General features: G+C 49.8%; 1 protein-coding gene across 5 annotated transcripts; it reads right to left on the bottom strand.

The window, feature by feature from the left end:
* LOC128071173 (steroid 17-alpha-hydroxylase/17,20 lyase) lies at nucleotides 1-26,807 on the bottom strand. Of its 5 annotated transcripts, XM_052664140.1 has the most exons (9): nucleotides 26,666-26,789; nucleotides 26,316-26,555; nucleotides 24,588-24,726; nucleotides 24,158-24,387; nucleotides 23,291-23,377; nucleotides 22,684-22,899; nucleotides 22,200-22,369; nucleotides 21,565-21,668; nucleotides 20,615-21,062 (listed from the first exon to the last, which is right to left on the bottom strand). In XM_052664140.1, exons 2-9 carry the CDS (start codon nucleotides 26,388-26,390, stop codon nucleotides 20,776-20,778), a joined length of 1,308 nt encoding a protein of 435 aa, XP_052520100.1. In that variant the 5' UTR covers nucleotides 26,391-26,555; nucleotides 26,666-26,789; the 3' UTR covers nucleotides 20,615-20,775. The 5 variants fall into 5 exon arrangements, with proteins under 5 accessions (XP_052520099.1, XP_052520097.1, XP_052520098.1 ...); XM_052664139.1 differs by lacking the exons at nucleotides 20,615-21,062; nucleotides 21,565-21,668; nucleotides 22,200-22,369; ... (2 more) ...; nucleotides 24,158-24,387; nucleotides 24,588-24,726 and adding exons at nucleotides 1-451; nucleotides 954-1,057; nucleotides 1,589-1,758; ... (2 more) ...; nucleotides 3,547-3,776; nucleotides 3,977-4,115 and having other exon boundaries at nucleotides 26,316-26,807; XM_052664137.1 differs by lacking the exons at nucleotides 20,615-21,062; nucleotides 21,565-21,668; nucleotides 22,200-22,369; ... (4 more) ...; nucleotides 26,316-26,555; nucleotides 26,666-26,789 and adding exons at nucleotides 1-451; nucleotides 954-1,057; nucleotides 1,589-1,758; ... (3 more) ...; nucleotides 3,977-4,115; nucleotides 6,188-6,657.
* Nucleotides 26,808-27,067: the final 260 nt, after the last annotated feature.

Consider the following 27,067-nt stretch of genomic DNA (forward strand, 5'->3'; position numbering starts at 1 on the left):
TGAGCTGCTCAAGGACCTTTGGAGAAAGAAACTGTTTTATGCACATCACTGCCAGGGCTGCAGGCTGGGAAAGAAAGCAGAGGGGGCGGGGAGGAAGAAGGAATGGTGGGAGAGGGTGGGGGAGCTCCTCTAATTGTGTGGGGTGGGGGTCACATAGGGTGGAGTCATGAGGTGCTACCCTCAGCCTGGGCTTCCTTCCAGGCCTGGCGCACCTCGATCTTCACCTTGAAAGGTTTGATCTGCAAGACGAGACTGGGATTGCCCTCCAGAGAGGGCAGCTTCCCATCATCCGGGATCTCCAGGTTGAACCTCTGCAGCAGCCGGGACATGAAGAGGAAGAGCTCCTGGCGGGCTAGCATCTCACCTACACAGGAGCGGGGTCCGGCTCCAAAGGGCAAGTAGCTTAACGATGGCGAGATGAGTTGCGTACCCGTGGGGTCCAAGAAGCGCTCTGCAGACACGAGGAGCCATCAGCCAGGGGCCAGGCCAGGGTCAGTAGAGGAGTAGGGGGAAAGAAAGCCCTGCCTGGGGAGCCCCAGTCTGGGAAGGTGGACAGCCTTATTTGGGGGGGGGTGGCAATCTTAGGAGAGAGAAATGCCCTGCTCTCAGGTAGCCCTTAATCTCACAGAGAAGATGGAATATTCAGAAAGGATGAAAAGGTGTATTAAACAGATGAAAATGGCACCATCCAACAGGAGAGGGGGCTGACTTCACAGGAGACATATGCCTATGGGCCTTCTTAGAAGAGGAGCCTTGCAGTTGGTGGAAGGAGAGTGGGAAACCCAGCTGTGAAGAATCTGGGTAAGTGTCGGGTAGGCTAGGGGTGTCAACAGGTCCATGTAGTGGGAGTCAGGAGTCTTCTAGTAGGAAGCTTGGCAGAAGGGAAGCAATGCTGGAGAGGTGGGCACAGAGGGGGCTGTGTGGCCAGGGGGCAGGACAGAACAGGGACTCACCGGGCATGAACAGGTCAGGCTGCTGCCACTCCTTCTCATTGTGATGCAGTGCCCACAGGTTGACCACAACGTCTGTGCCCTTGTCAATGGTAAGGTCGCCAATGCTGCGCCAGAGAGGGAGAGGAAAAGAGGGTCTGGAGTATTGTCCTTCCCCACCTGCTCTGCCCCAAGTCTCCGTGGTCCCTACCCTGGGGAAAAGAGTCCTTTGCTCCCTCATGCCACTCCCTCATGCCCACTCCTGCATCTTCTCCCCAGCTTCTGCCAGATGGAATGTGAATCCAGCCCTCTCTTCCTGACTAGCACTTGGGATCAACACTTGTGTGTCTGTTAGGGCCTGTGGGTGTGCATATTGAGCTGCTGCGTGTGTGCATGAATGTGTGTGCGTGTGTGTGTGTGTGTGTCGCAGCTTTTGGATTGGGTAGGAGCACATGTCTCCCAGGCGGCAGGCAGCTTCTGAGGGAGGTCAGGTCGATGCGTGAGTGAGTGTCAGTGGGTAGAAGACACACTGGTCAGTAGGGTCATGGGTAGGATGATCGGTTGTCAGTGGTTGACTGTAGGTGGACCAGCCAGCTGGAAGAGTCAGATGCTGGGGGAGGGCGCAGGTGGGTTGGATGTTCCTGGGAGGAAAGGCACACCTGGAGTCAATGATAGCCTTGTGGGGGATCAGCATAGGGGCCACAGGCCGGATTCGGAGCACCTCTCGGATGGTCGCCTCCAGCAGGACAAGGCGGTTCCGGTCACTGATGGTTGGGGTGCGATTGAAACCTATATTCTGGTCAATGCTATCCTGGATCCTCTTCTTCAACTGAGGGCCAGAACAGGGTGGATGTTACCAGGGTGTATCAGCCCAGGAGAAGCAAGGGCTTAGAAGAATCCTACTGTCACATCCAAAAGGGCAAGACCCTTCCCAGTGGTGGCTCTACAACCCCGGCTTTGCTTGCAGAAGATGGGGCAGCTCCACCGAAGGACGAGAGCCAACCACTGCTTGGGCAAAGGGTGCTTCAGCCCAGGCATCCTGCAAAGAAATCCCGAGGTACTGACTCTCCCTTTCTCTGGAGCAGAAGTGAGAGTGCCTGGGGTCAGGAGTGCTTGGGAAGGCTCGGGTGGAGAGAAACTCACCGAAGGATGGTGTAGCAGGTAGGCCACGATCCACTTTATCACAGAGGTGGTGGTCTCTACACCAGCCCCGAAGATGTCCGCTATGGTAGCGAGCATGTGTCTGTTTGAAAGCAGCTTTGAATCCTGGTCTGGGCCAGCGTTGTTATTGTCTGCATTCACCTTGGCTTGCATCAGTATGTGCAGCAAGTTAGTGATGGAGTCGCTGGTGAAGTTCTCCTGGTTGGGTGAGATTGGGAGACGATGAAGAGGAAGGAGCCCCATCTGCAACCCCTGCCATACTCTCACCCAGACTGTAGACACAAAGGCTTCTCCCACTTGGAAATGAGGGAGTGGAGGAGGGAGGCTCGTCAGGACCCATGAACTTGTGGAAGTGGAGAAAACACTGGGCCCTCTTTAAATCTGCGGGGTGGACGGGACCCTTCAGCGTCCTCTTCAGTTCCTCACTTCTCTACTCCTATTTATTAGTTAAGTCAGGTTTTATTGAGCACCTACTATATGGCAGGCTCTCTGCTAGGTGCTGGAGCTGCTACACTGTCCAAAACGGACCCTACCCTGCTCTCCTGCCACTTTCCACCTAACTCGTCATCTCTTCTGCTTCATCACCTACCTGACATTTTTCAAGGATTTCATTCAGCAATTCATTTCGCGTCTCAACACAACCCTTCATCTTTTCCATGGCTTTGCTGGGGAAAATCTGCAAAGTAGAAATGTTAGATTCTCCCTGGCCGTCCCTGGTGAGTTCCCACTCTGACCCCAACCTTCAGCCAGAATGGAAAGCAGGATAGGGACCCGGAATGGGAGCATCAGTGACAACCAGGACAATTCCAAACAAGGGAGAAAGGAGTCACCTCCACTTCCCCTTCCCCCTTCAATCAAACATCTAGCAATGACTGAGTCTTTACTCAGTAGTAACACAGACATGAGTCTCAAGGCGTGATTAAGTTCCTTAACTTTTTGAAGCCTGTATTTTCATCTGCATGGGGATAATAAAGCCCACTTCCAAAAGGAATGCGTGATTAATGAATGTGGAGCTTTGGTACTGGCACATGGCATTTCCCAGTTGCTCAGCGGGCAAAGCCTCTGCCTGCAATGCAGGAGACGTGGGTTCAATCCCTAGGTTGGGAAGGTGCCCTGTAGAAGGAAGTGGCAACCCACTCCAGTGTTCTTGCCTGGGAAATCCCATGGACAGCGGAGTCGGGTGGGTAACAGTTCGTGGGGTCGCAAGAGTCAGACACGACTGAGTGACTAAACCCCACCACCACCATTACCATGAGTATCACAGTGCACAGCGTAAAAGCTAAACCTATTTCTGTAGAGAAGCAGCAAGATTTTGAAGAGTCAGAGGAGGCAGAGGTCACAGTAATTGAGGTAGTCAGGAAAAAATGCGGGTCTGGAGTGAACTGTAAGAGGAAAGAACTGGGGATACTGTCAGGGTGTGCTGAGGTCTGCCCATAGGGCCTGGCCCTATCCTCACCTTCAGCGCAGGGAATATGTCTAACAGAACTTCCTTGCTCAGAACCTCCAGGATGCCATCATTGACATTTTGTATGGCCTTCAGGGCAGGATCCTCATTCTTGAAGGAGAAGTTGAAGCAGATAAAGCTGATTATGTTGGTGACCGCCAGAGAGAGAGGCTCGGACAGATCTATGGACTGTCCATGCTGGGTAGCCAGGAAATCACACAGCACGTTGGCTTCCTGATTAACTGAGCAGAGAGGGGGGTGTGAGGGAGGAATTGAGCCATCCCTTCACCCCCATCTCGACCAGTTCCATCTGAATCTAAGACAGCAGATGTCCAGTAGATGGCAGTGGTAGCCAAGAAAACATGGAATGGAGGTACCCAGACCCCTCCCCTTCCCCAACCCTCTGCAGGCTCCTTCAGCCCAGGGCCAGCCAGGCACTCACTGATCTTCTCTAACTTCAGGTTGCCATCCTTGAACAGGGCAAAGGCATTCAGTACCAGCTTCCGATGCAGCTGCCAGTGGGCACCATGGTCGGCAAAGGCAATGCCCTTTTGGTTGTCTGACAGGATGTCTAGAGTGGCCTTTGGAAAGCAGGAAAGGACATAGGACAAAGGACTCAGGCACCATCCACCTGCCCTCACCGAGGGCAAAGAGGCTGGTACCTGTCATCAGCCTCCTTGTAGAGCTCCCTGCTTCACTCCACCCTGACTGCAAGGCCTTGGTAGGACAGAACCTATGGCCTGACACTCCCAGCTCCAACAGAGAGACAGAGTAAGGCGAAAGAAAGAACCCTGAATTAGATTGTTCAGATCAATGACAGGGTGAGGCAGCTGTGATGGGATGGACTCTCTAAACTTGTAGGAGCAGAGACTGAGGACACACCAGGCCCCTGCCCTTCCCTGGGTCCTCTGGGGATGGGGGCTGCTAAAGGCACAGCAGCTGAGCCCCCTTTAGTTCTCCCTTCTGTTAGGTAGGTAGAATAGGGAAAAGGAGTCCAAAATGGTGGTGGCTAAAAAACAAGGAAGGGCAAAGGTAGGTCCGAGGACCAGAGTGAAGACTTCAGGTAGAACAGACAGCACTCCTGCTAAGCCCAATTTGCCTGGGGCAGGCCCAGGTGGAGGAAAAAAACATATAAAAGGAAGAGCCAGAGCACTCTCTCTCTTTCTCTCCCGTGTGCGTGCACTCTTTCTCTCTCTCTCCCTCTCCCTCCCTCTCTCCCTCCCCCATGCACCCCTCCACTCTTCTCTTCAAGTCTTTGGGTTGGCATGCCCTCACACTTTGAGGATGGATTCTCCTGCTATCTTCTAAATAAAATAGAGCTGTAACACTGATTTGCCTAAGAGCTATAACACGGTTTGTCCAAGACCCGAGACCTGTGACGCGCCAAGGGCTTTAATGTCCATCCCGCCAAATCTTTGTTGGGACGAGACAGAGAACCGAGGAACATACACGCGCGTGACACTTCCCTTGCCAGCTGTGTGCCCACTACAGGGCCACATCGGGAGAGGCACATGTCTTGTCCACCCGGCCGGGACTTGGGCCAAGCTGCTTCTGCCCAGAGGACCCCCAAAACTATACAGGTCCCCCCAGACCTGCCCTCTTCTATCCCCGGATCTGCAGGCCCCATCAGACTAGCCGCCTCCTTCCTCTTTGCCCTGGAGAGAAGCCCTGCAGAGATGGGAGAGGGTAGTTGGCCCACAGACCAGGCCGACTGGCCCAAGCAAAGAAGAGTCAAGCCTTGGTCTGATCAAAGATAAGCAGCCAGGGGGCCTTGCCCAGGACATTCAGGGGAGTACCCTGCAGCCAGGTGCTGTGTCAGAGGCCGGCAGTGTTGCTAGATGACTAGCTCCCACTGCCTTCTGCCCCCAGGAGCAAACAGGAAGCTCGACAGGTTGAATCTTCAGCGTCCTCCCTGAAAGTGCTTGCATAGGTCAGCTCCCCAGGGCTGGAGCAGCTCCAGGAAGCTCCAGGAAAATAGTGATCCCAGCCCTCCAAGAATCAGGGTACTTCCTCCTCACAACTCTTTGTGGAGGACAGGAATCACTAACCCGTTTTCCATGTGAACTCTGTTCATCAAGGCTAGTTATTGAGAACTTCCAGCACTGGCCTAAATGCTTTACATACACTCTTTCAGGGAATCATGAGAGCTCAGATTTCAGGCTCAGAGAGCTAGACTCCTGGGCTTCCCAAGTGGCTGAGATGGTCAAGAACTTTTCCACAATGGACGAGACCTGGGTTCGATTCCTGGGTCAGGAAGATTGCCCAGAGTGGGAAATGGCAACCCACCCTAGTATGCTTGCCTGGAGCGAGGAGTGTGGTGGGCTAGTCCATGGGGTCACAAAGAGTCGGTCAAGACCGAGCGGCTCACACTTTCACTTTTTCAGCTTTTTCCCTGACCCCCTCAAACCACTACCCCCACCCTGTCCCATCTCCAGAAAAAGCCAGAAAATAAAGTCTTCCTTTAATTCTTCCTGCCTAGTTTAGAGGCTGGGTGAGGTCTGAGGGGTCACTCCGCACCCATAACCCCACCAGTCTTGTTACTGGAAGAATCACAGGTTGCTGGAACTAGAAGGGGCATTGCAGGCATGGCCTTGGCTGAAGAGCTCGACATGCTCAGGGGCTGGTGAGGGGAGGGATGAGAGGCATTACTTACCACTTTGGGACGCCCAGAGAATTCCTTGCCCTTCTTGAGAAGCACCTCCCTGGCCAACTGGTGGTGTCCAATCATCACAGTAGTCTTGGAACCCAAACGAAAGGAATAGATGGGGCCATATTTTTCCTGCAGCTTGAAGAAGTTCTCGTGTTGCTGGCCACGTCTGGGGAGGAACGGCAGGCTGCCCACCAGGGGCAGGGATGGGAGGCTCCTGGGGTACTTGGCACCAGAGTGCTTGGTCTTGGGCCAAAATAAATAGGCGAGGGTGAGCAGAAAGACAGCCAAGAGCACCCACATTGTGTCCGGGTGGCAGCAGGCAGGACAAAGAGCTGTGGAGTGGCTTCACCCACCTTAGGGTGCAAGAAGGCCTTTTTAAGGGCTCCCCTGACCTTCTCCTTGACTTTATGTTATTGCTCGCCTTGGTGGAAGTTTATCCTGCAGCACAGCCAGGAGTTGTCTTCCAGAATGGGGAAGGGAGAGAAGGCTTCTTTCAAGAGCTGGCTCCACACCAGGGCAAACCCTTGCTCCCTGTCCATCAACGTCTCCAGAGTGGGCCAGAAGCAAATGATATCTGGGTCAGGAATCACGGCTCGGGACTCTCTGTGTTACGAAATCATAAACAACAGACAGCTATCCTATTTTATCAGCTGAGGAAAGTGAGGCCTCCCAGGGTCAAGCTTATATAAAGGCACACAGATAATGATGGCTTGAAGCAGTTCTCTTTATTCCTAGTTTGCTGCTTTTGCCAGGGGGAGTGAAACCCTTGCATTAGAGCAGGGCCCCTATTGTCATATGGGTTTAGGCTCAAATTCTAGCTTAACCGCTCTCTAGCTATATGACTTAAAAGGTTTAGCATGAAGTTTACCATTTGAGTGTACAGATCAGTAGCATTGAATATGCTTCACAGTGTTGTACAGCCATCACCACTGTCTACTTCCAAAACTGTTTTCATAACCTTTTTGTGACTGAACAACATTCTGTTCTTTTGTGACTGAACATTCTGTTCTTTTGTTTGTTCATTCATCAGTTAATGGACACATAGGTTGTTTCCACTTTTGGCTACTGTGAATAACGCTGCTATGGACATGGGTGTACGTGTCCACAGCATGAACATAGTATCTACTTGGGTCCCTGTTTTCAATTTTGGGGGTGGAAAATACCTAGAAGTGGAATCGCTGGGTCAGATAGTAACTTTATGGTTACTTACCTGTTTTAAGTTTCAGTTTCTTCCTCTATAATGGGAATAACAGTGGCATATACTTCTTTTTCTTTTTAAGTTTAATGTTTATTTATTTATTAATCAATTCTTTAACTATTGGCTTCTAAGACCTTAACTTTTAAAATGGGGATGACCCACAGAGATGTTATGGGGAGGGAGGTGGGAGGGGGGTTCATGTTTGGGAACACATGTAAGAATTAAAGATTTTAAAATAAAAAAAAATAAAAAAAAAATAAAAAGCCCTTCGTTCCCAGCGTTAGTGTGCATGATGCTCTTGCAGGATGCCTTTCCTTTTGGTCTTAGGTAATGGAATGGGTGGTCCCGGGATTGGGAAAGGGAAGAGGGTGGGAGCTTACTTATCGCACTACTGCTTTGGGTGGAGGGAGCTTTTTAGAAAATGTCTTGCAGTTACAGCAGGCCAGCTCCCTTACAGAATTTTCCAGGCTTTTCTTCCTGCTATCTAGTTGCTCCTTACTCCCCTGACTGCTGGGTTCTTAACCCTCCTGTATCCCTGAGATCTTGCTGGATTATCTGTTCTGATTTTTCATTAGACACCGTAAAACCATTGCCAAAGCGTTGAAGGGTGAGGCCAGGAGGGGGAGAGGCAGAGCAGGATTCCTGATCAAAACTCCTTTTATCCCTTCTCCATTTTGATTGGGTTAGTTAGCAGAGATTTCTTCACAGTTCTCTGCTTCTGAAGAGATTCTGAGTTGGGGTGGGGGACCTTCTTTTAAAGAGAAGGGCTCCTTTTAGAGACTTTCTCCTTTTAAGCCTGTGGTCAGGGCTGTGGGTCCGAGGGACGTCCTGAATGTCTCAGAGGGGTGGGGGTGGGACTGACCACATTCTGGTCTTCCTGATGGAATTTTCCAAGCCAGCAGACCCCTGTGGCAGGGACTTGATTACTTTGCGAGCTGCCGTTTGAAGTAGGGGCACTTGAATTATAGCCGGGAACCTAGTGTGGAATGAGAAAACAGTAGCGACCAACTGCGGTCTTCTGAGAACACAGCTGTTGCCAACTATTTGTTCCAGGGCTTCTGAGCTCAGGCCACCCCCACCCCCTCTTTGGTCTGAGAGGCATGTCTGTATCGAGAGGCATGTCTGTATCGGAATGTGTAGCTGTAATCAGCAGTGGCTGTAAGCGGGGGTGGGACAGACAGACACCCTTCTGCTGCCTGTTCCTGGGTGAGAAAAAGCCACAGATGTGATCAAACCAGAAGTCTTACAAAAGAAATATATATGCTTCTAGGGACTGCTGGTTTAACCGCACGCTTAGAAAAGGGCTAGAGTGTCCCTTGGGTGGCCTGAAATTCTTCTAAAAGTAAGCTTTTCTGAAAAGCTCCCCATGTTCTAGTATCGCTTTTGTTACTGTTCAGGGTTCCTTAGATGCAGAGATAGACAGAGAGAGTGGGGACCCTACTGGAGCACCTCTGTCCCTCAGGAAAGGCTGTCCTTTTGACTTGTGGGCAGAGTAAGCCCTGGCTAGGATTTTGAGCAGTGTTGGAAATAGGAAGCATCTCATGCTATGTCAGCAGGTGGGGAATAGCAGCTGGAAACTGCCTGGTACAGTGGAAAGAGTGGGACTGGGGAGCCAGAAGACCTGCCTCTGTATCTTGGCTCCCCCGCAGGATCTCAGAGGCTGCATAACTGCTCTGAACCTGGTCTTAAAAATAATAGAACCTACTGGAAGAGTTTTTGGCTCCATCCCTTCATTCTTTCTGGAGTTATTTCTCCACTGACCTCCAGTAGCATATTGGGCACCTACTGACCTGGGGAGTCCCTCTTTCAGTATCCTATAATTTTGCCTTTTCATACTGTTCATGGGGTTCTCAAGGCAAGAATACTGAAGTGGCTTGCCATTCCTTTCTCCAGTGGACCACATTCTGTCAGACCTCTACACCATGACCCCCCCGTCTTGGGTTGCCCTGCAGGCATTGCTTAGTTTCATTGAGTTAGACAAGGCTGTGGTCCTAGTGTGATTAGATTGACTAGTTTTCTGTGAGTATGCTTTCAGTGTGTCTGCCCTCTGATGCCCTCTTGCAACACCTACCATCTTACTTGGGTTTCTCTTACCTTGGGCGTGGGGTATCTCTTCACGTCTGCTCCAGCAAAGCACAGTCGCTGCTCCTTACCTTGGATGAGGGGTATCTCCTCCCGCCACCCTTCCTGACCTTCAACGTGGGATAGCTCCTCTAGGCCCTCCTGCCCCCGCACAGCCACCACTCCTTGGACGTTAGGTGGCTCCTCCCGGTCGCCCCCCTGGACACGGAACAACAGACTGGTTCCAAACAGGAAAAGGAGCACATCAAGGCTGTATATTGGCACCCTGCTTATTTAACTTCTATGCAGAGTACATCATGAGAAATGCTTGGACTGGAATCAAAATTGCCGGGAGAGATATCAATAACCTCAGATATGCAGATGACACCACCCTTATGGCAGAAAGTGAAGAGGAACTAAAAAGCCTCTTGATGAAAGTGAAAGAGGAGAGTGAAAAAGTTGGCTTAAAGCTCAACATTCAGAAAACGAAGATCATGGCATCTGGTCCCATCACTCCATGGGAAATAGATGGAGAAACAGTGGAAACAGTGTCAGACTTTATTTTTTTGGGCTCCAAAATCTCTGCAGATGGTGATTGCAGCCATGAAATTAAAAGACGCTTACTCCTTGGAAGAAAAGTTATGACCAACCTAGATAGCATATTCAAAAGCAGAGATATTACTTTGCCGACTAAGGTACGTCTAGTCAAGGCTATGGTTTTTCCAGTAGTCATGTATGGATGTGAGAGTTGGACTGTGAAGAAGGCTGAGCACCGAAGAATTGATGGTTTTGAACTGTGGTGTTGGAGAAGACTCTTGAGAATCCCTTGGACTGCAAGGAGATCCAACAAGTCCATTCTGAAGGAGATCAACCCTGGGATTTCTTTGGAAGGAATGATGCTAAAGCTGAAACTCCAGTACTTTGGCCACCTCATGTGAAGAGTTGACTCACTGGAAAAGACTTTGATGCTTGGAGGGATTGGGGGCAGGAGGAGAAGGGGAAGACTGAGGATGAAATGGCTGGATGGCATCACTGACTTGATGGACGCGAATCTGAGTGAACTCTGGGAGTTGGTGATGGACAGGGAGGCCTGGCATGCTGCAATTCATGGGGTCGCAAAGAGTCGGACATGACTGAGCGACTGAACTGAACTGAACTGAAAGAGTTATTGGGAGAATTTAACAGAAGAATGTATTTAAAACACTAGCACTTTGGCTAACTGAGAATAGGCATTTAGTAAAAACGTAAGGAAACTAGAAGCTAGAGGACGGGTTTCTAGACAGAGGTGGAAGCTATAATGGCAGGAGTTCTTGCCCTGGAATTTGGACATTGTTGACTGTGACTTGGGAGGCCATTGCTTACTGTAATCCGTACTATAGTAATTACTATAATCCATGCTCACATCCAGTAACCTCCGCACAGTTGAGTGAGAGGATACAGCACTGGGTGGCGTGGCGTGAAGGACTGGGTTGGTTGGGGGGAGTATCTCAGAGGCTGCACAGCAGGGGTGAATCTACGTTCTTGTTTCTGAATGGGTTCCTGGTAGAGGGCTGGACTTGAGGACCTCCTGAGGCCCTTTCTGCCCCAGCCTTCTGTGATTCAAACCTTGCCTGTGAAAACCCTGGGTATCTTTGGTAACATAATTTTGTATATTTTCAGTATTTCTGTGTCTGACAGTGAAGCTGTAATCTTTATTGGAGCTATTGTAAAAGCCAGCCTTCTAAAACTTATTTGGTGATAATTCTGTTTTTAAGAAAATGACACAAAACAGATATGCTGTTAGTCTTTGTCATACATTTTATATATATATATATATATATATATACATATATACATATATATATGCTGCTGCTAAGTCGCTTCAGTCGTGTCCGACTCTGTGCGACCCCATAGACAGCAACCACCAGGGTCCCCCGTCCCTGGGATTCTCCAGTCGAGAACACTGGAGGTGTCACTCTAGTGCAGTAGTTCTCAAATGCATAAAAATCACCTAGAAGTGGAGTGATTAGAATATAGATTCAGTAGGTGTGGGTCCAGGGCCCAGAATCATTTCTGTTAAGTTCCCCAGGTGGTTCAGACCTGGTAATATCTGGCCACACTTCGAGAGATTCCGCCTCAACTTGGCTCACACCCCTCACCCCCTTCCCTGCACTTTAGTAGCTTGGATATAATTATAAGACAGTGTGCTAAGCCTGAAACAGAGGATCCCCAGGGACTAGGACAGCCGAGGGTAGGAAAGCATCAGGCTTGGGGAGTGGGATGGGCATGGAAGGCTTTCGTGAGAAGTGATACTTGACCTGAGTCTCGAAGGATGAGTAGGAGTTTACCAGACATATGAGCTGGGAAGGAGCATTCCAGACAGATCAGGTTGGGAGTGTTGTTTTTGTTTTCTCCTGCAGATGAGAAACTGTCATCTATGAGTCTTGGTGTTAGGTATGCCTGAGATAAGACAAGGCCCTTGCTTCAGCAAGTATTGGTGTCCTTTGTGACACAGAGAAGGAAGGAAAGCATGAGGGGCCTCAATCTAATAACGAGTGTGGCATGACTTCAGTGTCTGTAAAGGGCAGCTAGGCCTTGTTGTTGTTTAGTTGCCAAGTTTTATCCTGCACCTCTGACTCTTGCAGCCCTAATGGACTGTAGCCCACTAGGCTCCTCTATCCATGGGATTTCCCAGGTGAGAACACTGGAGTGGGTAGCCATTGCCTTCTGCAGGGGATCTTCCCAACCCAGGGATTGAACCCATGTCTCCTGCATGGCAAGCAGATTCTTTACCACTGAGCCACCAGGGAAGCCTTAGGCTGTGTTAGTTCCTCCAGTTAAAGGACAGCTAAGACAACCCCTGGAAGCTACAGGGTTGACTAGAGAATAGTGGTTTTGTGCTTACTGGGGCTGAAGTTCTGAAGAGAATCACCTGCTGTACTTGGGGACTGTGGCACCACATGGCACATTTTAGGTATAACATGTAGTGGAGCATGCCATCCCTTCCTTCTCTGGCAAGATCAGAAAATGAGTTTTCTGGTTAAGAGGGAATCTATCCTGTATACCTAGCAGATGGATTACTGATTTTCAAAGAACAAGATTACAACAGAATGATCTTGGTCTGCTGATTTGAAGGAATTCTATTTCATGTTTAATTCAGAAGGTATTGATTGTATAATGCTGGAAATTCTTGTGACCAACATCTCTACCTGAAAAGTATTGAGCGCCTGTTCTACTCAAAGCATGTTGTGGATACAAAGGGGTAGAAACTTTATCTCCGTCCTCACAGGTAGGGGGCATAGAACGAGCTCACAGATGATGGAACTTTACGCAGGTGGCGGCGAGTGACATTAGGAGCGGAGTGGCACGGTTCACGGGTGGAAAGGTGGCTTTTGCAGGTGGTCCTTTCCACAGTCCGGTGGTCTCTGTTGTGGCACAGTAGGTGTGTGGAAGGACCAGTGCAAGTTCTAATTGCTAGAATGCAGCCTGGATCCATCAAGACTTATAATTTATGTTCTGTACCTCGAATGTTGCCTTTCTCTAGGAACATTATCCCCTGAGATGTCCTCATTGATGAAGTGTGATGATCCCTGGTACTGAAATAAGTCATCTCCAGTGAAGCTGTGGTGGGTCTGGGGCTCTTTCGGGCAATGTGCCCTTCCCAGGTTGGAATGTATGGGGTAGAGGCACAGGGGCCGTTTACTTGTTTTTCTTTTTTTTTGAAGATTTATTTGTTTATTAGCTGCACTGGGTCTTGGTTGCTGCGCGGGCTTTCTCCAGTGGGGCCGAGCAGGGGCTACTCTTCGCTGTGGTGCGTGGCTTTCTAGAGCACAGGCTCAATAGTTGTGGTGCAGGGACTTAGCTGCCCCGCATCATGTGAGACCTTCCTGGAACAGGGATCAAACCCATGTCTCCTGCACTGGCAGGTGGATTCTTAACCACTAGACCACAGCGATGTTCTGTGTTAGGCCCTTGCGTGGCCTGATGCTGAATATGACAGAGTAGCCAGAGTGTTGAAGCCTAGTTACTCCCTGGACACAGTCAGAAATCCTCGGGACTCCCAGGACAACACTGAAAGTGCTGTGAGGGAGCCGCAAGTGGGGAGGGCATGCCCAGGGAGAGGCTGAGGGAATTTGCTCACTTCTAATTTAACCCCTACACTGCCGGACGTGATACTTGGATTATTTCATCATGACAGCCACCCATGAGGTAGGAGTTCTTATCTCCTTTCTCCTATGACGCAACTGAAACTAAGAAGTTAACTCTTGGAGATCACAGAGCTCTGGTGCAGCGGTGGCAACTCTGGAGGCAGACGTCCTCAGTGTTGTCCTGCTCTTGCATGTCATAGCGGGAGTTTCTGCAGCAAATCTGCTGTCAGACTGCCTCCCCACGGCCGTCTTCCTCGTCTAGGATTGAGTTTCCCAGTCACCATTACCCTCCTGTGTGGGCTTTTTATCCTTGATACCAGGTTTAGCACATAGTAAGCGAGACCCTGCTGGAAGGTAACTGGCTTTTTATAATGCAGCAGACACCAGGGTAGCACTTGTTTGTACTACCAGAGGTGGAAGCTGAAATTCGTATTGGAACCGATTTGTAAGAATCTGTGAATACTCCAAGCGAGAGCTCCATAGAACACCTCACTTCCCTGCTGTCACCTAAGAGAAAGGGTGGTTCTCATCCAAGCCTTTCAGGTGACTTTTTTAAAGCACACCCCACTCCCCCCAACGACCGTCTCTGTTGCAAGAAGCGGCTTTTTTAGAGGAATGTGCTTGTTTTTCATCACATTGCTGTTATCAAAGCAAAGAGAAACCAGCAGACTGGACAGTAACTCAGTGGAAAGGAAGACTGTATCTGCTGATTTTGAAACTTTTATCCAGAATGGGGCCAAAGAAAACGTTCACTTCCTCCATAATATCCCAGGAGTTTGATCCACCCCTCTCCCCTTTTCCTTGAAGAGGTAAATTTTAGTCTAGGAAGAGAGTAATATGTGGCTACTTGGGAATAAAAACCAAACTGTGCTATAAAATTCCTTCCCCTGCCCTGACTCCCTAACGCCTGGGTGACAGTTTGTCCTTGACACTAATCTTGATTCTGTTTGTTGATCTGTTTGTTGTTGACAGTGAGTTGAAACGCCCTGCAAATTTGACCTGGTTTAGCCATTTCTGTGCTTGCTCTGTAGCCATTGCTCCTCTGGGAAGGGCTCAACTGGACTTGAACCTGGACCTACCTCAGGAGAGGCATCTGTTGCCGAAAATGGAGATTCAATCTGAAGTCACTTGCTTGACCTCTCTTGTTCTTTTAATCGAAAGAGATAGGAGGGACAGTGGCAGAAAATACACATCTCAGGAGAGAGGGAGACAGGCTTTGAAGACCAGCAGCTGGAGTGTGACACAGTGACTTCTTTTTTTGCAAGTGGTGAATTGTTTGCTGGGACTGAGGTGCATAGAAGACATTGGTTCCCTCGGGCATTGCATCAAGGGATTCAGAGTATTCTTTATTGTTTGGTCTCTTGGTTAACACACATGTTCTCAGGAGTTTGTACTGAACTGTGATGCATGATCTCATTCTTGGTTTCAATTATTGCACAGCCTATCCTATGGTTTTCTTCAAGGGTTTGGAAATCCTTGGGTCACCCCCCAGGCAGTGGTGTGAATACCTATGACCTCCCACTCTTTAGAGTGTGGTTCTGGGATGTGGTTCTGGACTGTGATGAGGAAGCTTCAGATAGGCTGGGATGGGCTGCCAACAAAAATAGGCAAATATGAACATGTAATCATTTCCTTGCCTTGGAAGTAAGATTCCGGGTTGATGAACCAGGCTCAGATTGCTCTGGGTCACTGTGAGCCCAGGGAGCTGTGGGTCGGTCTCAAGTCATCATGAGAAATTATGTCGCCTCAGCCCTGGCCTAATCCTTGGAGGATCCCTTCACGCTGCTGCTTGTACAGCGTAGCTTAGAGGCATGGGGAACATGGGAGAGGAACAGCCCATGGGGATACTTCATCATCAAGTCACAAAGATGAGTATTTTCTGAAGGTTTTTGCGTGTCTAATCCTTTGCTGAATAGGTGCACTTGTGAGATTGACCTCATCCTTCTCTTAGGGAATTTACAGAGTGGTTGGGGAGCCCAAAGGACAATCAGGTGACAAAGACTGGATGAAACACGATTCTGCACTGAGTTGTGTGGTTCAGTTTGGCTGGAATGGTGGTTCTAAACTAAGGGCAATTTGCCCCTCTCCCCAGGGGACTTTTAGCAGTGTTTGGACGTTGTTGATTGTCGCAACAAGTAGCCAGGGGTGGAGTGGGGTGTTGATACTGGCATCTAGTGAATAGTGGCCAGGATTGCTGCTGAACATCTATGATGCACAGGAGGGTTGCGGCAGCAAAGAATTCAGTTTAGTTCAGTTCAGTTGCTCAGTCGTGTCCGACTCTTTGCGACCCCATGAGCTGCAGCACACCAGGCCTCCCGGTTCAACACCAACTCCCAGAGCCCTCCCAAACTCATGTCCATTGCATCAGTGATGCCATCCAAGCATCTCTTCCTCTGTCGTCGCTGAATTATCTGACTCCAAATGTCAGTACAGTTGTCCCTCAGTGTTCACAAGAGTTTGGTTCCACAAGCCCTGCAGGTAACCAATCTCTTAGGCTGCTCAAGTCCTCCATGTAAAATAACTGTGTACACTTGGCTTTCAGCACACGTAGGTTCTGCATCTGTGGGTTTGGCTTGTCTGGGATTGATCCTGCGGGTACCAAGGGCTGATGAGCCAAGGTGGAGACAGGATGGGCGGAAAACTACCACTGCATAGTGCATGGCACTCTGCTCAGGAGGCAGTCACAAGCCACAGGCTTCAGGGCGGGTGAGCTGAGGTGTTTTAATAAAGAGGAAAGAAACAGGGGTACTTTTTCCTGCTGCTTTCTAAGCAATATGCATTATCTGCCCGGAAGTTTAGAATCTTATCATCTTGGTTGCCCCAATCAGCAGAAACTGTGCCTTCTCAAGGACAGGTTTAGAGCTCACTTTTTATGGCCAGTAGATAAGATCAAACCCCTTTAGAACTGACATTTTATCTCTGAAAAATCTAAACAACCACCCCCAGAAGGGTAGAATCTCAGAATTGCCCAAATATCAATAACTTTATACAGCTTAAAGAACAAGGGTTGTTTAGTCACTCAGTCATGTCCAATGTTGTGATCCCACTAACTATAACCCCCCAGTCTCCTCTGTCCATGTGACTTTCCAGTCAGGAGTTCTGGGATGGGCTGCCATTCCTTCTCCAGATCTTCCCAACCCAGGGATGGAACCTGCATCTCCCACTTGACAGGCAGATTCTTTACCATTGAGCCTCCTGGGGAGCCCTAAAGAACAATTAAGCTACAGTTATTTTAATAACAACCCATATTTCAAGCTGGATGCCTGTTGCTGTGGCCCTTGTTGTTGTTCAGTCGCTCAGTTGTGTCTGACACTATATGAACCCATGAACTGCAGCTCTGCAGGCTTCCCTGTCCTTCACCCTCTCCTGGAGTTTGCTCAAACTCTGTCCATTGACTCCGTCTCTCTCCATTGAGTCGGTGATGCCATCCAACCGACTCATCCTCTGTCATCCCCTTCTCCTCCTGCCTTCAGTCTTTCCCAGCATCAGGGTCTTTTCCAATGAGTCGGCTCTTCCCATCATGTGGCCAAAGTATTGGAGCTTCAGCTTCAGCATCAGTCCTTCTGATGAATATTCAGGATTGATTTCCTTAGGATTGACTAGTTGGATCTCCTTGCAGTCCAAGAGATTCTCAAGAGTCTCCTCCAACAACACAGTTCGAAGGCATCAGTTCATTGGCACTGAGCTTTTTTATTGTCCAGTTCTCATATCCATACATGACTACTGGAAAAACCATAGCTTTGACTATATGGACCTTTGTAAGCAAAGTGATGTCTCTGCTTTTTAATACGGTGTCCAGGTTTGTCATTGCTTTTCTTCCAAGGAGCAAGCGTCTTTTAATTTCATGGCTGCAGTCACCATTCACAGTGATTTTGGAGCTCAAGAAAATAAAATCTCCCTGTTTCCATTGTTTCCCCAACTGTTTGTCATGAAGGAGTGGGACTGGATGCCATGATCTTCGTTTTTTGAATGTTGAGTTTTAAGCCAGCTTTTTCATTCTCCTCTTTCACCTTCAATAAGAGACTCTTTAGTTCCTCTTCACTTTTCTGCCATTTGGGTGGTGTCATCTGTATATCTGAGGTTGTTGGTATTTCTCCCAGCACTTGTGCTTCCAGCTTGCGCTTCATCTGGGAGGGCATTTCGCATGATGTACTCTGCTTAGAAGTTAAATAAGCTGGGTGACAATATTCAACCTGGATGTACTCCTTTCCCAATTTTGAGCCAGTCCATTGTTCCATGCCCAGTTCTAACTATTGCTTCTTGACCTGCATTATAATCTATCGTTGATAACAGAAAAGGGGATACTAAATTCCCCTTCTTCTAAATCATCTGATGTCTCTTTTAATCTTTAGATGTCAGGTCTTAAAATTCAGAAAGTTCTTTAAGTTTATTCAACCTTTTGAGGAAAGCCTCTGGAGTCTGAAGATTTTAAGAAGTCTTGTATCTGTTCATTCAGGGGTAACATTTTTAATGTAACCCTTTGTTGAGGTAGAAGCCAGTGGTTTCCTTGAACTTTCTACTGGCAATAAATCTCTGGTACTGGTCTCTAGTGGAGGAGGGCATGGTAACCTACTCCAATATTCTTGCCTGGAGAATCCCATGGACAGAGAGCCGCAGGCTACAGTCCATAGGGCCGCAAAGAGTCAGATGTGAGTGAGTGACTGAGCACTGGTCTCTAGACAGTCAGGCTCACGACTGGTAAGTCTCATTTTTATTAATATTTCTTTTGCCCCCAACAAAAGCCTGGTGCAGTGGGGTGGAACTACTGACGAAAAAACGAGGTTAAATTTAGAATTTTGCTTAAAGTGAAGAAGGGCTCTGAGACCCCACGTGTCCTTCACTGTCCAGTGAAACTGTAGTGAATCTTTCTCAAAGTACATCAGCAACAAGTTAACATGTACCTTCAATATTTCATATCCCCTTGAAACCTGCACTTCCTTTTGGGCAAAGTGATTATTTGATTTCATCAGGAGCCATGTTCAAGGTAAAGCAATGACTTTGATGAGCTAGAGCCCAGTCATGGAAAGAATACTGAACGGAAAGTCAGAAGATCCGAGTTTTGACAGTCTCAATTCTGTCATCTGCAGCCTTAGGGTAGGTGTCAGTTCCTCCTTTGTAAGATAAGGGTGGTAGCACTTCTGATCTCTTGTTGGGTGCTGGCTGGCAGGCTCAAAGGCGAGGCTGACTGTTGAAAAACTTTTGAGACCTGTAAAACTGTGTATTATATAAACTGACTAGATATATGTGTGTGTTGTGTATATAACCATCATTGCTTCAAATTATGACCCTGAGGTTTTGCCACATTATTGGAGGGAAAAATAAAAGGAATGAATTCTGTCGATTAGACTGTATTTGAGGCACAAAATGAACCTGAATATTTTAGGAAGATTTTCAGCAATAAGAACTCAAACAGAAGCTTTTTTTTTTTTTACCCTAACAGTTTACTAATTACAAAGTTCCTCAAAGGCAAAGTCCATGTCTTATCTGTCATTTTTGTGCCTGTCAGCATCCAGCATGAAAGTTTAGGATAACTGCTAATCATTCAGGTTTTTTTCCCACTAAAATTCAGGCTTTAGATCTAGAAAACTTGTTCTAGCTGTGTGATCACTCTGAATCTCAGTTTCCTGGTTTCCTGTACAAAGAGAGGAATATGTAACTTGGATAAAAACGCCCAGCCAGATGCTTGATAAACACAGGCACCAGGCAGAACTTGGTTCTCTGTCTCATTTCCTGAGTGCTGTGGCTGGAGGTTTTCCTGACTGGCTAGAGATCTTCTCCTCAGTCAGAGAAGAGGGACCCTCCTTTTTGTCTAGGTAGCTGTTTTGCGTGGCACATGTAAGATGTAGCTGGAGCCTCGGTCTAGAGAGTTCAGATGTCTGCCATTCATATTTGGGCCTCTGAGCAGGCCTTAACCTCAGAGTGAGAGGATGAATGGGGTATTACTGAACTTGAGAGCAGGAGGAGCTCATCAGTTGCCCACAGGGACTAGGCAGTGACATGCTTGAGTCAAGCAGATGGGGTTTTTGGACAGTAGGGGTTTTGGGGAGGCTGAGGTGGAGCTAGAGGCCATGTGCGTTTGTGACCTTATCTAATATGGCCCTGGGATTTTCAGAAGCTGAAAATCAGAATTTCTGTATGAATCCTTTTCATTTTAAGATGTTGACAGTTATTTTCATTTTTTTTTTTAATTGTAAAACGAAGGTACCACGTGGACATAGAACTCAGTAGTGGGCCCATGGGCCAGCAGTTTGCAATCCCTGCCTTCAAACAGGAGGGGCAATGATCCAGCTAATACAGAAGGAAAGGACTTGCCCTCCTGGCCAGCTGTGCAGACACTATAGTAGAACTGCCTTCCTGCTCTCTGAGTGCCGCTTGCTTTGTCACATGCTCCCTGCTATTTTGTCCCTCAGCTTTGCACCATGCTTCCCTGGTGGCTCAGAGGTTAAAGCGTCTGCCTGGAGTGCAGGAGACCCGGGTTTGATCCCTGGGTTGGGAAGATCCCCTGGAGAAGGCAATGGCAACCCACTCCAGTATTCTTGCCTGGAGAATCCCATGGAGGGAGGAGCCTGGTAGGCTACAGTCCATGGGGTTGCAAAGAGTCGGACATGACTGAGCGACTTTACTTACTTTTGCTGAAGATGGCATACTTCTCAGTGCATTTATTCTATGGCAGAAGAAGCCAGTGATGAGGGATTGCCAGGATACCTCAAGGGAGAACTTTTTTTCCTCGTTAAGTGTCCAGAGGTGAAAGACTGGCAGGTTAATCCAGTGTTCTGAGCCTCTTCCCTGCTGCTTTCTCAGCAGGGGGCACCTCCCCCCAGTCTTCATGCTCCCCCAGCCTTTCATTCCCCGCACATCATCAGCACCCAGTATAATTGACTCCAAAGCACTTATGAGTCTCTGGAATATTCATTTGTCAGCCCTCATTAGAATTTTAAATTTCATGAGGCCAAGGAGCATGAGGTCCAAGGACAGTGAGTGAGCGGCACGTAGTAGGTGTTCAATAAAATACTTGTTGAAAGAAATGAGTGAACAAATGAATGAGCTGCTCAAGGACCTTTGGAGAAAGAAACTGTTTTATGCACATCACTGCCAGGGCTGCAGGCTGGGAAAGAAAGCAGAGGGGGCGGGGAGGAAGAAGGAATGGAGGGAGAGGGTGGGGGAGCTCCTCTAATTGTGTGGGGTGGGGGTCACATAGGGTGGAGTCATGAGGTGCTACCCTCAGCCTGGGCTTCCTTCCAGGCCTGGCGCACCTCGATCTTCACCTTGAAAGGTTTGATCTGCAAGACGAGACTGGGATTGCCCTCCAGAGAGGGCAGCTTCCCATCATCCGGGATCTCCAGGTTGAACCTCTGCAGCAGCCGGGACATGAAGAGGAAGAGCTCCTGGCGGGCTAGCATCTCACCTACACAGGAGCGGGGTCCGGCTCCAAAGGGCAAGTAGCTTAATGATGGCGAGATGAGTTGCGTACCCGTGGGGTCCAAGAAGCGCTCTGCAGACACGAGGAGCCATCAGCCAGGGGCCAGGCCAGGGTCAGTAGAGGAGTAGGGGGAAAGAAAGCCCTGCCTGGGGAGCCCCAGTCTGGGAAGGTGGACAGCCTTATTTGGGGGGGGGTGGCAATCTTAGGAGAGAGAAATGCCCTGCTCTCAGGTAGCCCTTAATCTCACAGAGAAGATGGAATATTCAGAAAGGATGAAAAGGTGTATTAAACAGATGAAAATGGCACCATCCAACAGGAGAGGGGGCTGACTTCACAGGAGACATATGCCTATGGGCCTTCTTAGAAGAGGAGCCTTGCAGTTGGTGGAAGGAGAGTGGGAAACCCAGCTGTGAAGAATCTGGGTAAGTGTCGGGTAGGCTAGGGGTGTCAACAGGTCCATGTAGTGGGAGTCAGGAGTCTTCTAGTAGGAAGCTTGGCAGAAGGGAAGCAATGCTGGAGAGGTGGGCACAGAGGGGGCTGTGTGGCCAGGGGGCAGGACAGAACAGGGACTCACCGGGCATGAACAGGTCAGGCTGCTGCCACTCCTTCTCATTGTGATGCAGTGCCCACAGGTTGACCACAACGTCTGTGCCCTTGTCAATGGTAAGGTCGCCAATGCTGCGCCAGAGAGGGAGAGGAAAAGAGGGTCTGGAGTATTGTCCTTCCCCACCTGCTCTGCCCCAAGTCTCCGTGGTCCCTACCCTGGGGAAAAGAGTCCTTTGCTCCCTCATGCCACTCCCTCATGCCCACTCCTGCATCTTCTCCCCAGCTTCTGCCAGATGGAATGTGAATCCAGCCCTCTCTTCCTGACTAGCACTTGGGATCAACACTTGTGTGTCTGTTAGGGCCTGTGGGTGTGCATATTGAGCTGCTGCGTGTGTGCATGAATGTGTGTGCGTGTGTGTGTGTGTGTGTCGCAGCTTTTGGATTGGGTAGGAGCACATGTCTCCCAGGCGGCAGGCAGCTTCTGAGGGAGGTCAGGTCGATGCGTGAGTGAGTGTCAGTGGGTAGAAGACACACTGGTCAGTAGGGTCATGGGTAGGATGATCGGTTGTCAGTGGTTGACTGTAGGTGGACCAGCCAGCTGGAAGAGTCAGATGCTGGGGGAGGGCGCAGGTGGGTTGGATGTTCCTGGGAGGAAAGGCACACCTGGAGTCAATGATAGCCTTGTGGGGGATCAGCATAGGGGCCACAGGCCGGATTCGGAGCACCTCTCGGATGGTCGCCTCCAGCAGGACAAGGCGGTTCCGGTCACTGATGGTTGGGGTGCGATTGAAACCTATATTCTGGTCAATGCTATCCTGGATCCTCTTCTTCAACTGAGGGCCAGAACAGGGTGGATGTTACCAGGGTGTATCAGCCCAGGAGAAGCAAGGGCTTAGAAGAATCCTACTGTCACATCCAAAAGGGCAAGACCCTTCCCAGTGGTGGCTCTACAACCCCGGCTTTGCTTGCAGAAGATGGGGCAGCTCCACCGAAGGACGAGAGCCAACCACTGCTTGGGCAAAGGGTGCTTCAGCCCAGGCATCCTGCAAAGAAATCCCGAGGTACTGACTCTCCCTTTCTCTGGAGCAGAAGTGAGAGTGCCTGGGGTCAGGAGTGCTTGGGAAGGCTCGGGTGGAGAGAAACTCACCGAAGGATGGTGTAGCAGGTAGGCCACGATCCACTTTATCACAGAGGTGGTGGTCTCCACACCAGCCCCGAAGATGTCCGCTATGGTAGCGAGCATGTGTCTGTTTGAAAGCAGCTTTGAATCCTGGTCTGGGCCAGCGTTGTTATTGTCTGCATTCACCTTGGCTTGCATCAGTATGTGCAGCAAGTTAGTGATGGAGTCGCTGGTGAAGTTCTCCTGGTTGGGTGAGATTGGGAGACGATGAAGAGGAAGGAGCCCCATCTGCAACCCCTGCCATACTCTCACCCAGACTGTAGACACAAAGGCTTCTCCCACTTGGAAATGAGGGAGTGGAGGAGGGAGGCTCGTCAGGACCCATGAACTTGTGGAAGTGGAGAAAACACTGGGCCCTCTTTAAATCTGCGGGGTGGACGGGACCCTTCAGCGTCCTCTTCAGTTCCTCACTTCTCTACTCCTATTTATTAGTTAAGTCAGGTTTTATTGAGCACCTACTATATGGCAGGCTCTCTGCTAGGTGCTGGAGCTGCTACACTGTCCAAAACGGACCCTACCCTGCTCTCCTGCCACTTTCCACCTAACTCGTCATCTCTTCTGCTTCATCACCTACCTGACATTTTTCAAGGATTTCATTCAGCAATTCATTTCGCGTCTCAACACAACCCTTCATCTTTTCCATGGCTTTGCTGGGGAAAATCTGCAAAGTAGAAATGTTAGATTCTCCCTGGCCGTCCCTGGTGTGTTCCCACTCTGACCCCAACCTTCAGCCAGAATGGAAAGCAGGATAGGGACCCGGAATGGGAGCATCAGTGACAACCAGGACAATTCCAAACAAGGGAGAAAGGAGTCACCTCCACTTCCCCTTCCCCCTTCAATCAAACATCTAGCAATGACTGAGTCTTTACTCAGTAGTAACACAGACATGAGTCTCAAGGCGTGATTAAGTTCCTTAACTTTTTGAAGCCTGTATTTTCATCTGCATGGGGATAATAAAGCCCACTTCCAAAAGGAATGCGTGATTAATGAATGTGGAGCTTTGGTACTGGCACATGGCATTTCCCATTTGCTCAGCGGGCAAAGCCTCTGCCTGCAATGCAGGAGACGTGGGTTCAATCCCTAGGTTGGGAAGGTGCCCTGTAGAAGGAAGTGGCAACCCACTCCAGTGTTCTTGCCTGGGAAATCCCATGGACAGCGGAGTCGGGTGGGTAACAGTTCGTGGGGTCGCAAGAGTCAGACACGACTGAGTGACTAAACCCCACCACCACCATTACCATGAGTATCACAGTGCACAGCGTAAAAGCTAAACCTATTTCTGTAGAGAAGCAGCAAGATTTTGAAGAGTCAGAGGAGGCAGAGGTCACAGTAATTGAGGTAGTCAGGAAAAAATGCGGGTCTGGAGTGAACTGTAAGAGGAAAGAACTGGGGATACTGTCAGGGTGTGCTGAGGTCTGCCCACAGGGCCTGGCCCTATCCTCACCTTCAGCGCAGGGAATATGTCTAACAGAACTTCCTTGCTCAGAACCTCCAGGATGCCATCATTGACATTTTGTATGGCCTTCAGGGCAGGATCCTCATTCTTGAAGGAGAAGTTGAAGCAGATAAAGCTGATTATGTTGGTGACCGCCAGAGAGAGAGGCTCGGACAGATCTATGGACTGTCCATGCTGGGTAGCCAGGAAATCACACAGCACGTTGGCTTCCTGATTAACTGAGCAGAGAGGGGGGTGTGAGGGAGGAATTGAGCCATCCCTTCACCCCCATCTCGACCAGTTCCATCTGAATCTAAGACAGCAGATGTCCAGTAGATGGCAGTGGTAGCCAAGAAAACATGGAATGGAGGTACCCAGACCCCTCCCCTTCCCCAACCCTCTGCAGGCTCCTTCAGCCCAGGGCCAGCCAGGCACTCACTGATCTTCTCTAACTTCAGGTTGCCATCCTTGAACAGGGCAAAGGCATTCAGTACCAGCTTCCGATGCAGCTGCCAGTGGGCACCATGGTCGGCAAAGGCAATGCCCTTTTGGTTGTCTGACAGGATGTCTAGAGTGGCCTTTGGAAAGCAGGAAAGGACATAGGACAAAGGACTCAGGCACCATCCACCTGCCCTCACCGAGGGCAAAGAGGCTGGTACCTGTCATCAGCCTCCTTGTAGAGCTCCCTGCTTCACTCCACCCTGACTGCAAGGCCTTGGTAGGACAGAACCTATGGCCTGACACTCCCAGCTCCAACAGAGAGACAGAGTAAGGCGAAAGAAAGAACCCTGAATTAGATTGTTCAGATCAATGACAGGGTGAGGCAGCTGTGATGGGATGGACTCTCTAAACTTGTAGGAGCAGAGACTGAGGACACACCAGGCCCCTGCCCTTCCCTGGGTCCTCTGGGGATGGGGGCTGCTAAAGGCACAGCAGCTGAGCCCCCTTTTAGTTCTCCCTTCCATTGCCAGCCGTGTGCCCTCTACAGGGCCACATCTGGAGAGGCACATGTCTTGTCAACCAGCCTGGACTTGGGCCAAGCTGCTTCTGCCCAGAGGACCCCCAAAACTATACAGGTCCCCCCAGACCTCCCCTCTTCTATCCCCGGATCTGCAGGCCCCATCAGACTAGCCGCCTCCTTCCTCTTTGCCCTGGAGAGACCAGCCCAGCAGAGATGGGAGAGGGTAGTTGGCCCACAGACCAGGCCGACTGGCCCAAGCAAAGAAGAGTCAAGCCTTGGTCTGATCAAAGATAAGCAGCCAGGGGGCCTTGCCCAGGACGCTCTGGGGAGTACCCTGCAGCCCGGTGCCGTGTCAGAGGCCGGCTTGTTGCTAGATGACTAGCTCCCACTGCCTTCTGCCCCCAGGAGCAAACAGGAAGCTCGACAGGTTGAATCTTCAGCGTCCTCCCTGAAAGTGCTTGCATAGGTCAGCTCCCCAGGGCTGGAGCAGATCCAGGAAGCTCCAGGAAAATAGTGATCCCAGCCCTCCAAGAATCAGGGTACTTCCTCCTCACAACTCTTTGTGGAGGACAGGAATCACTAACCCGTTTTCCATGTGAACTCTGTTCATCAAGGCTAGTTATTGAGAACTTCCAGCACTGGCCTAAATGCTTTACATACACTCTTTCAGGGAATCATGAGAGCTCAGATTTCAGGCTCAGAGAGCTAGACTCCTGGGCTTCCCAAGTGGCTGAGATGGTCAAGAACTTTTCCGCAATGGACGAGACCTGGGTTCGATTCCTGGGTCAGGAAGATTGCCCAGAGTGGGAAATGGCAACCCACCCTAGTATGCTTGCTGGAGCAAGGAGTGTGGTGGGCTAGTCCATGGGGTCACAAAGAGTCGGTCAAGACCGAGCGGCTCACACTTTCACTTTTTCAGCTCGGAGAGATGATGTTGTAAGGGCTCCCTGACCCCTCAAACCACCACTCCCACCCTGTCCCACCTCCAGTAAAAGCCAGAAAATAAAGTCTTCCTTTAATTCTTCCTGCCTAGTTTAGAGGCTGGGTGAGGTCTGAGGGGTCACTCCGCACCCATAACCCCACCAGTCTGTTATTGGAAGAATCACAGGTTGCTGGAACTAGAAGGGGCATTGCAGGCATGGCCTTGGCTGAAGAGCTCAATGTGCCCAGGGGCTGGTGAGGGGAGGGATGAGAGGCATTACTTACCACTTTGGGACGCCCAGAGAATTCCTTGCCCTTCTTGAGAAGCACCTCCCTGGCCAACTGGTGGTGTCCAATCATCACAGTAGTCTTGGAACCCAAACGAAAGGAATAGATGGGGCCATATTTTTCCTGCAGCTTGAAGAAGTTCTCGTGTTGCTGGCCACGTCTGGGGAGGAACGGCAGGCTGCCCACCAGGGGCAGGGATGGGAGGCTCCTGGGGTACTTGGCACCAGAGTGCTTGGTCTTGGGCCAAAATAAATAGGCGAGGGTGAGCAGAAAGACAGCCAAGAGCACCCACATTGTGTCCGGGTGGCAGCAGGCAGGACAAAGAGCTGTGGAGTGGCTTCACCCACCTTAGGGTGCAAGAAGGCCTTTTTAAGGGCTCCCCTGACCTTCTCCTTGACTTTATGTTATTGCTCGCCTTGGTGGAAGTTTATCCTGGAGCACAGCCAGTAGTCCTCTCCCAGAATGGGGCGGGAAGCGGAGAGGAGGTTTCTTTCAAGAGCTGGCTCCACACCAGGGCACACCCCTAAGGGAGGGGCTAGGTAAGGGCACAGACAGCTAGTCCCTGTCCCTTGCTCCCTGTCCATCAACGTCTCCAGAGTGTGCCAGAAGCAAATGATATCTGGGTCAGGAATCACAGCTCGGGACTCTCTGTACTATGAAATCACAATCAACAGACAGCTATCCAATTTTATCAGCTGAGAAAAGTGAGGCCTCCCAGAGTCAGGCTTGAATAAAGTCACACAGATAGT

Source organism: Budorcas taxicolor, unplaced genomic scaffold (genome assembly GCF_023091745.1).
Source record: "Budorcas taxicolor isolate Tak-1 unplaced genomic scaffold, Takin1.1 scaffold275, whole genome shotgun sequence".
NCBI classification, from domain to species: domain Eukaryota; kingdom Metazoa; phylum Chordata; class Mammalia; order Artiodactyla; family Bovidae; genus Budorcas; species Budorcas taxicolor.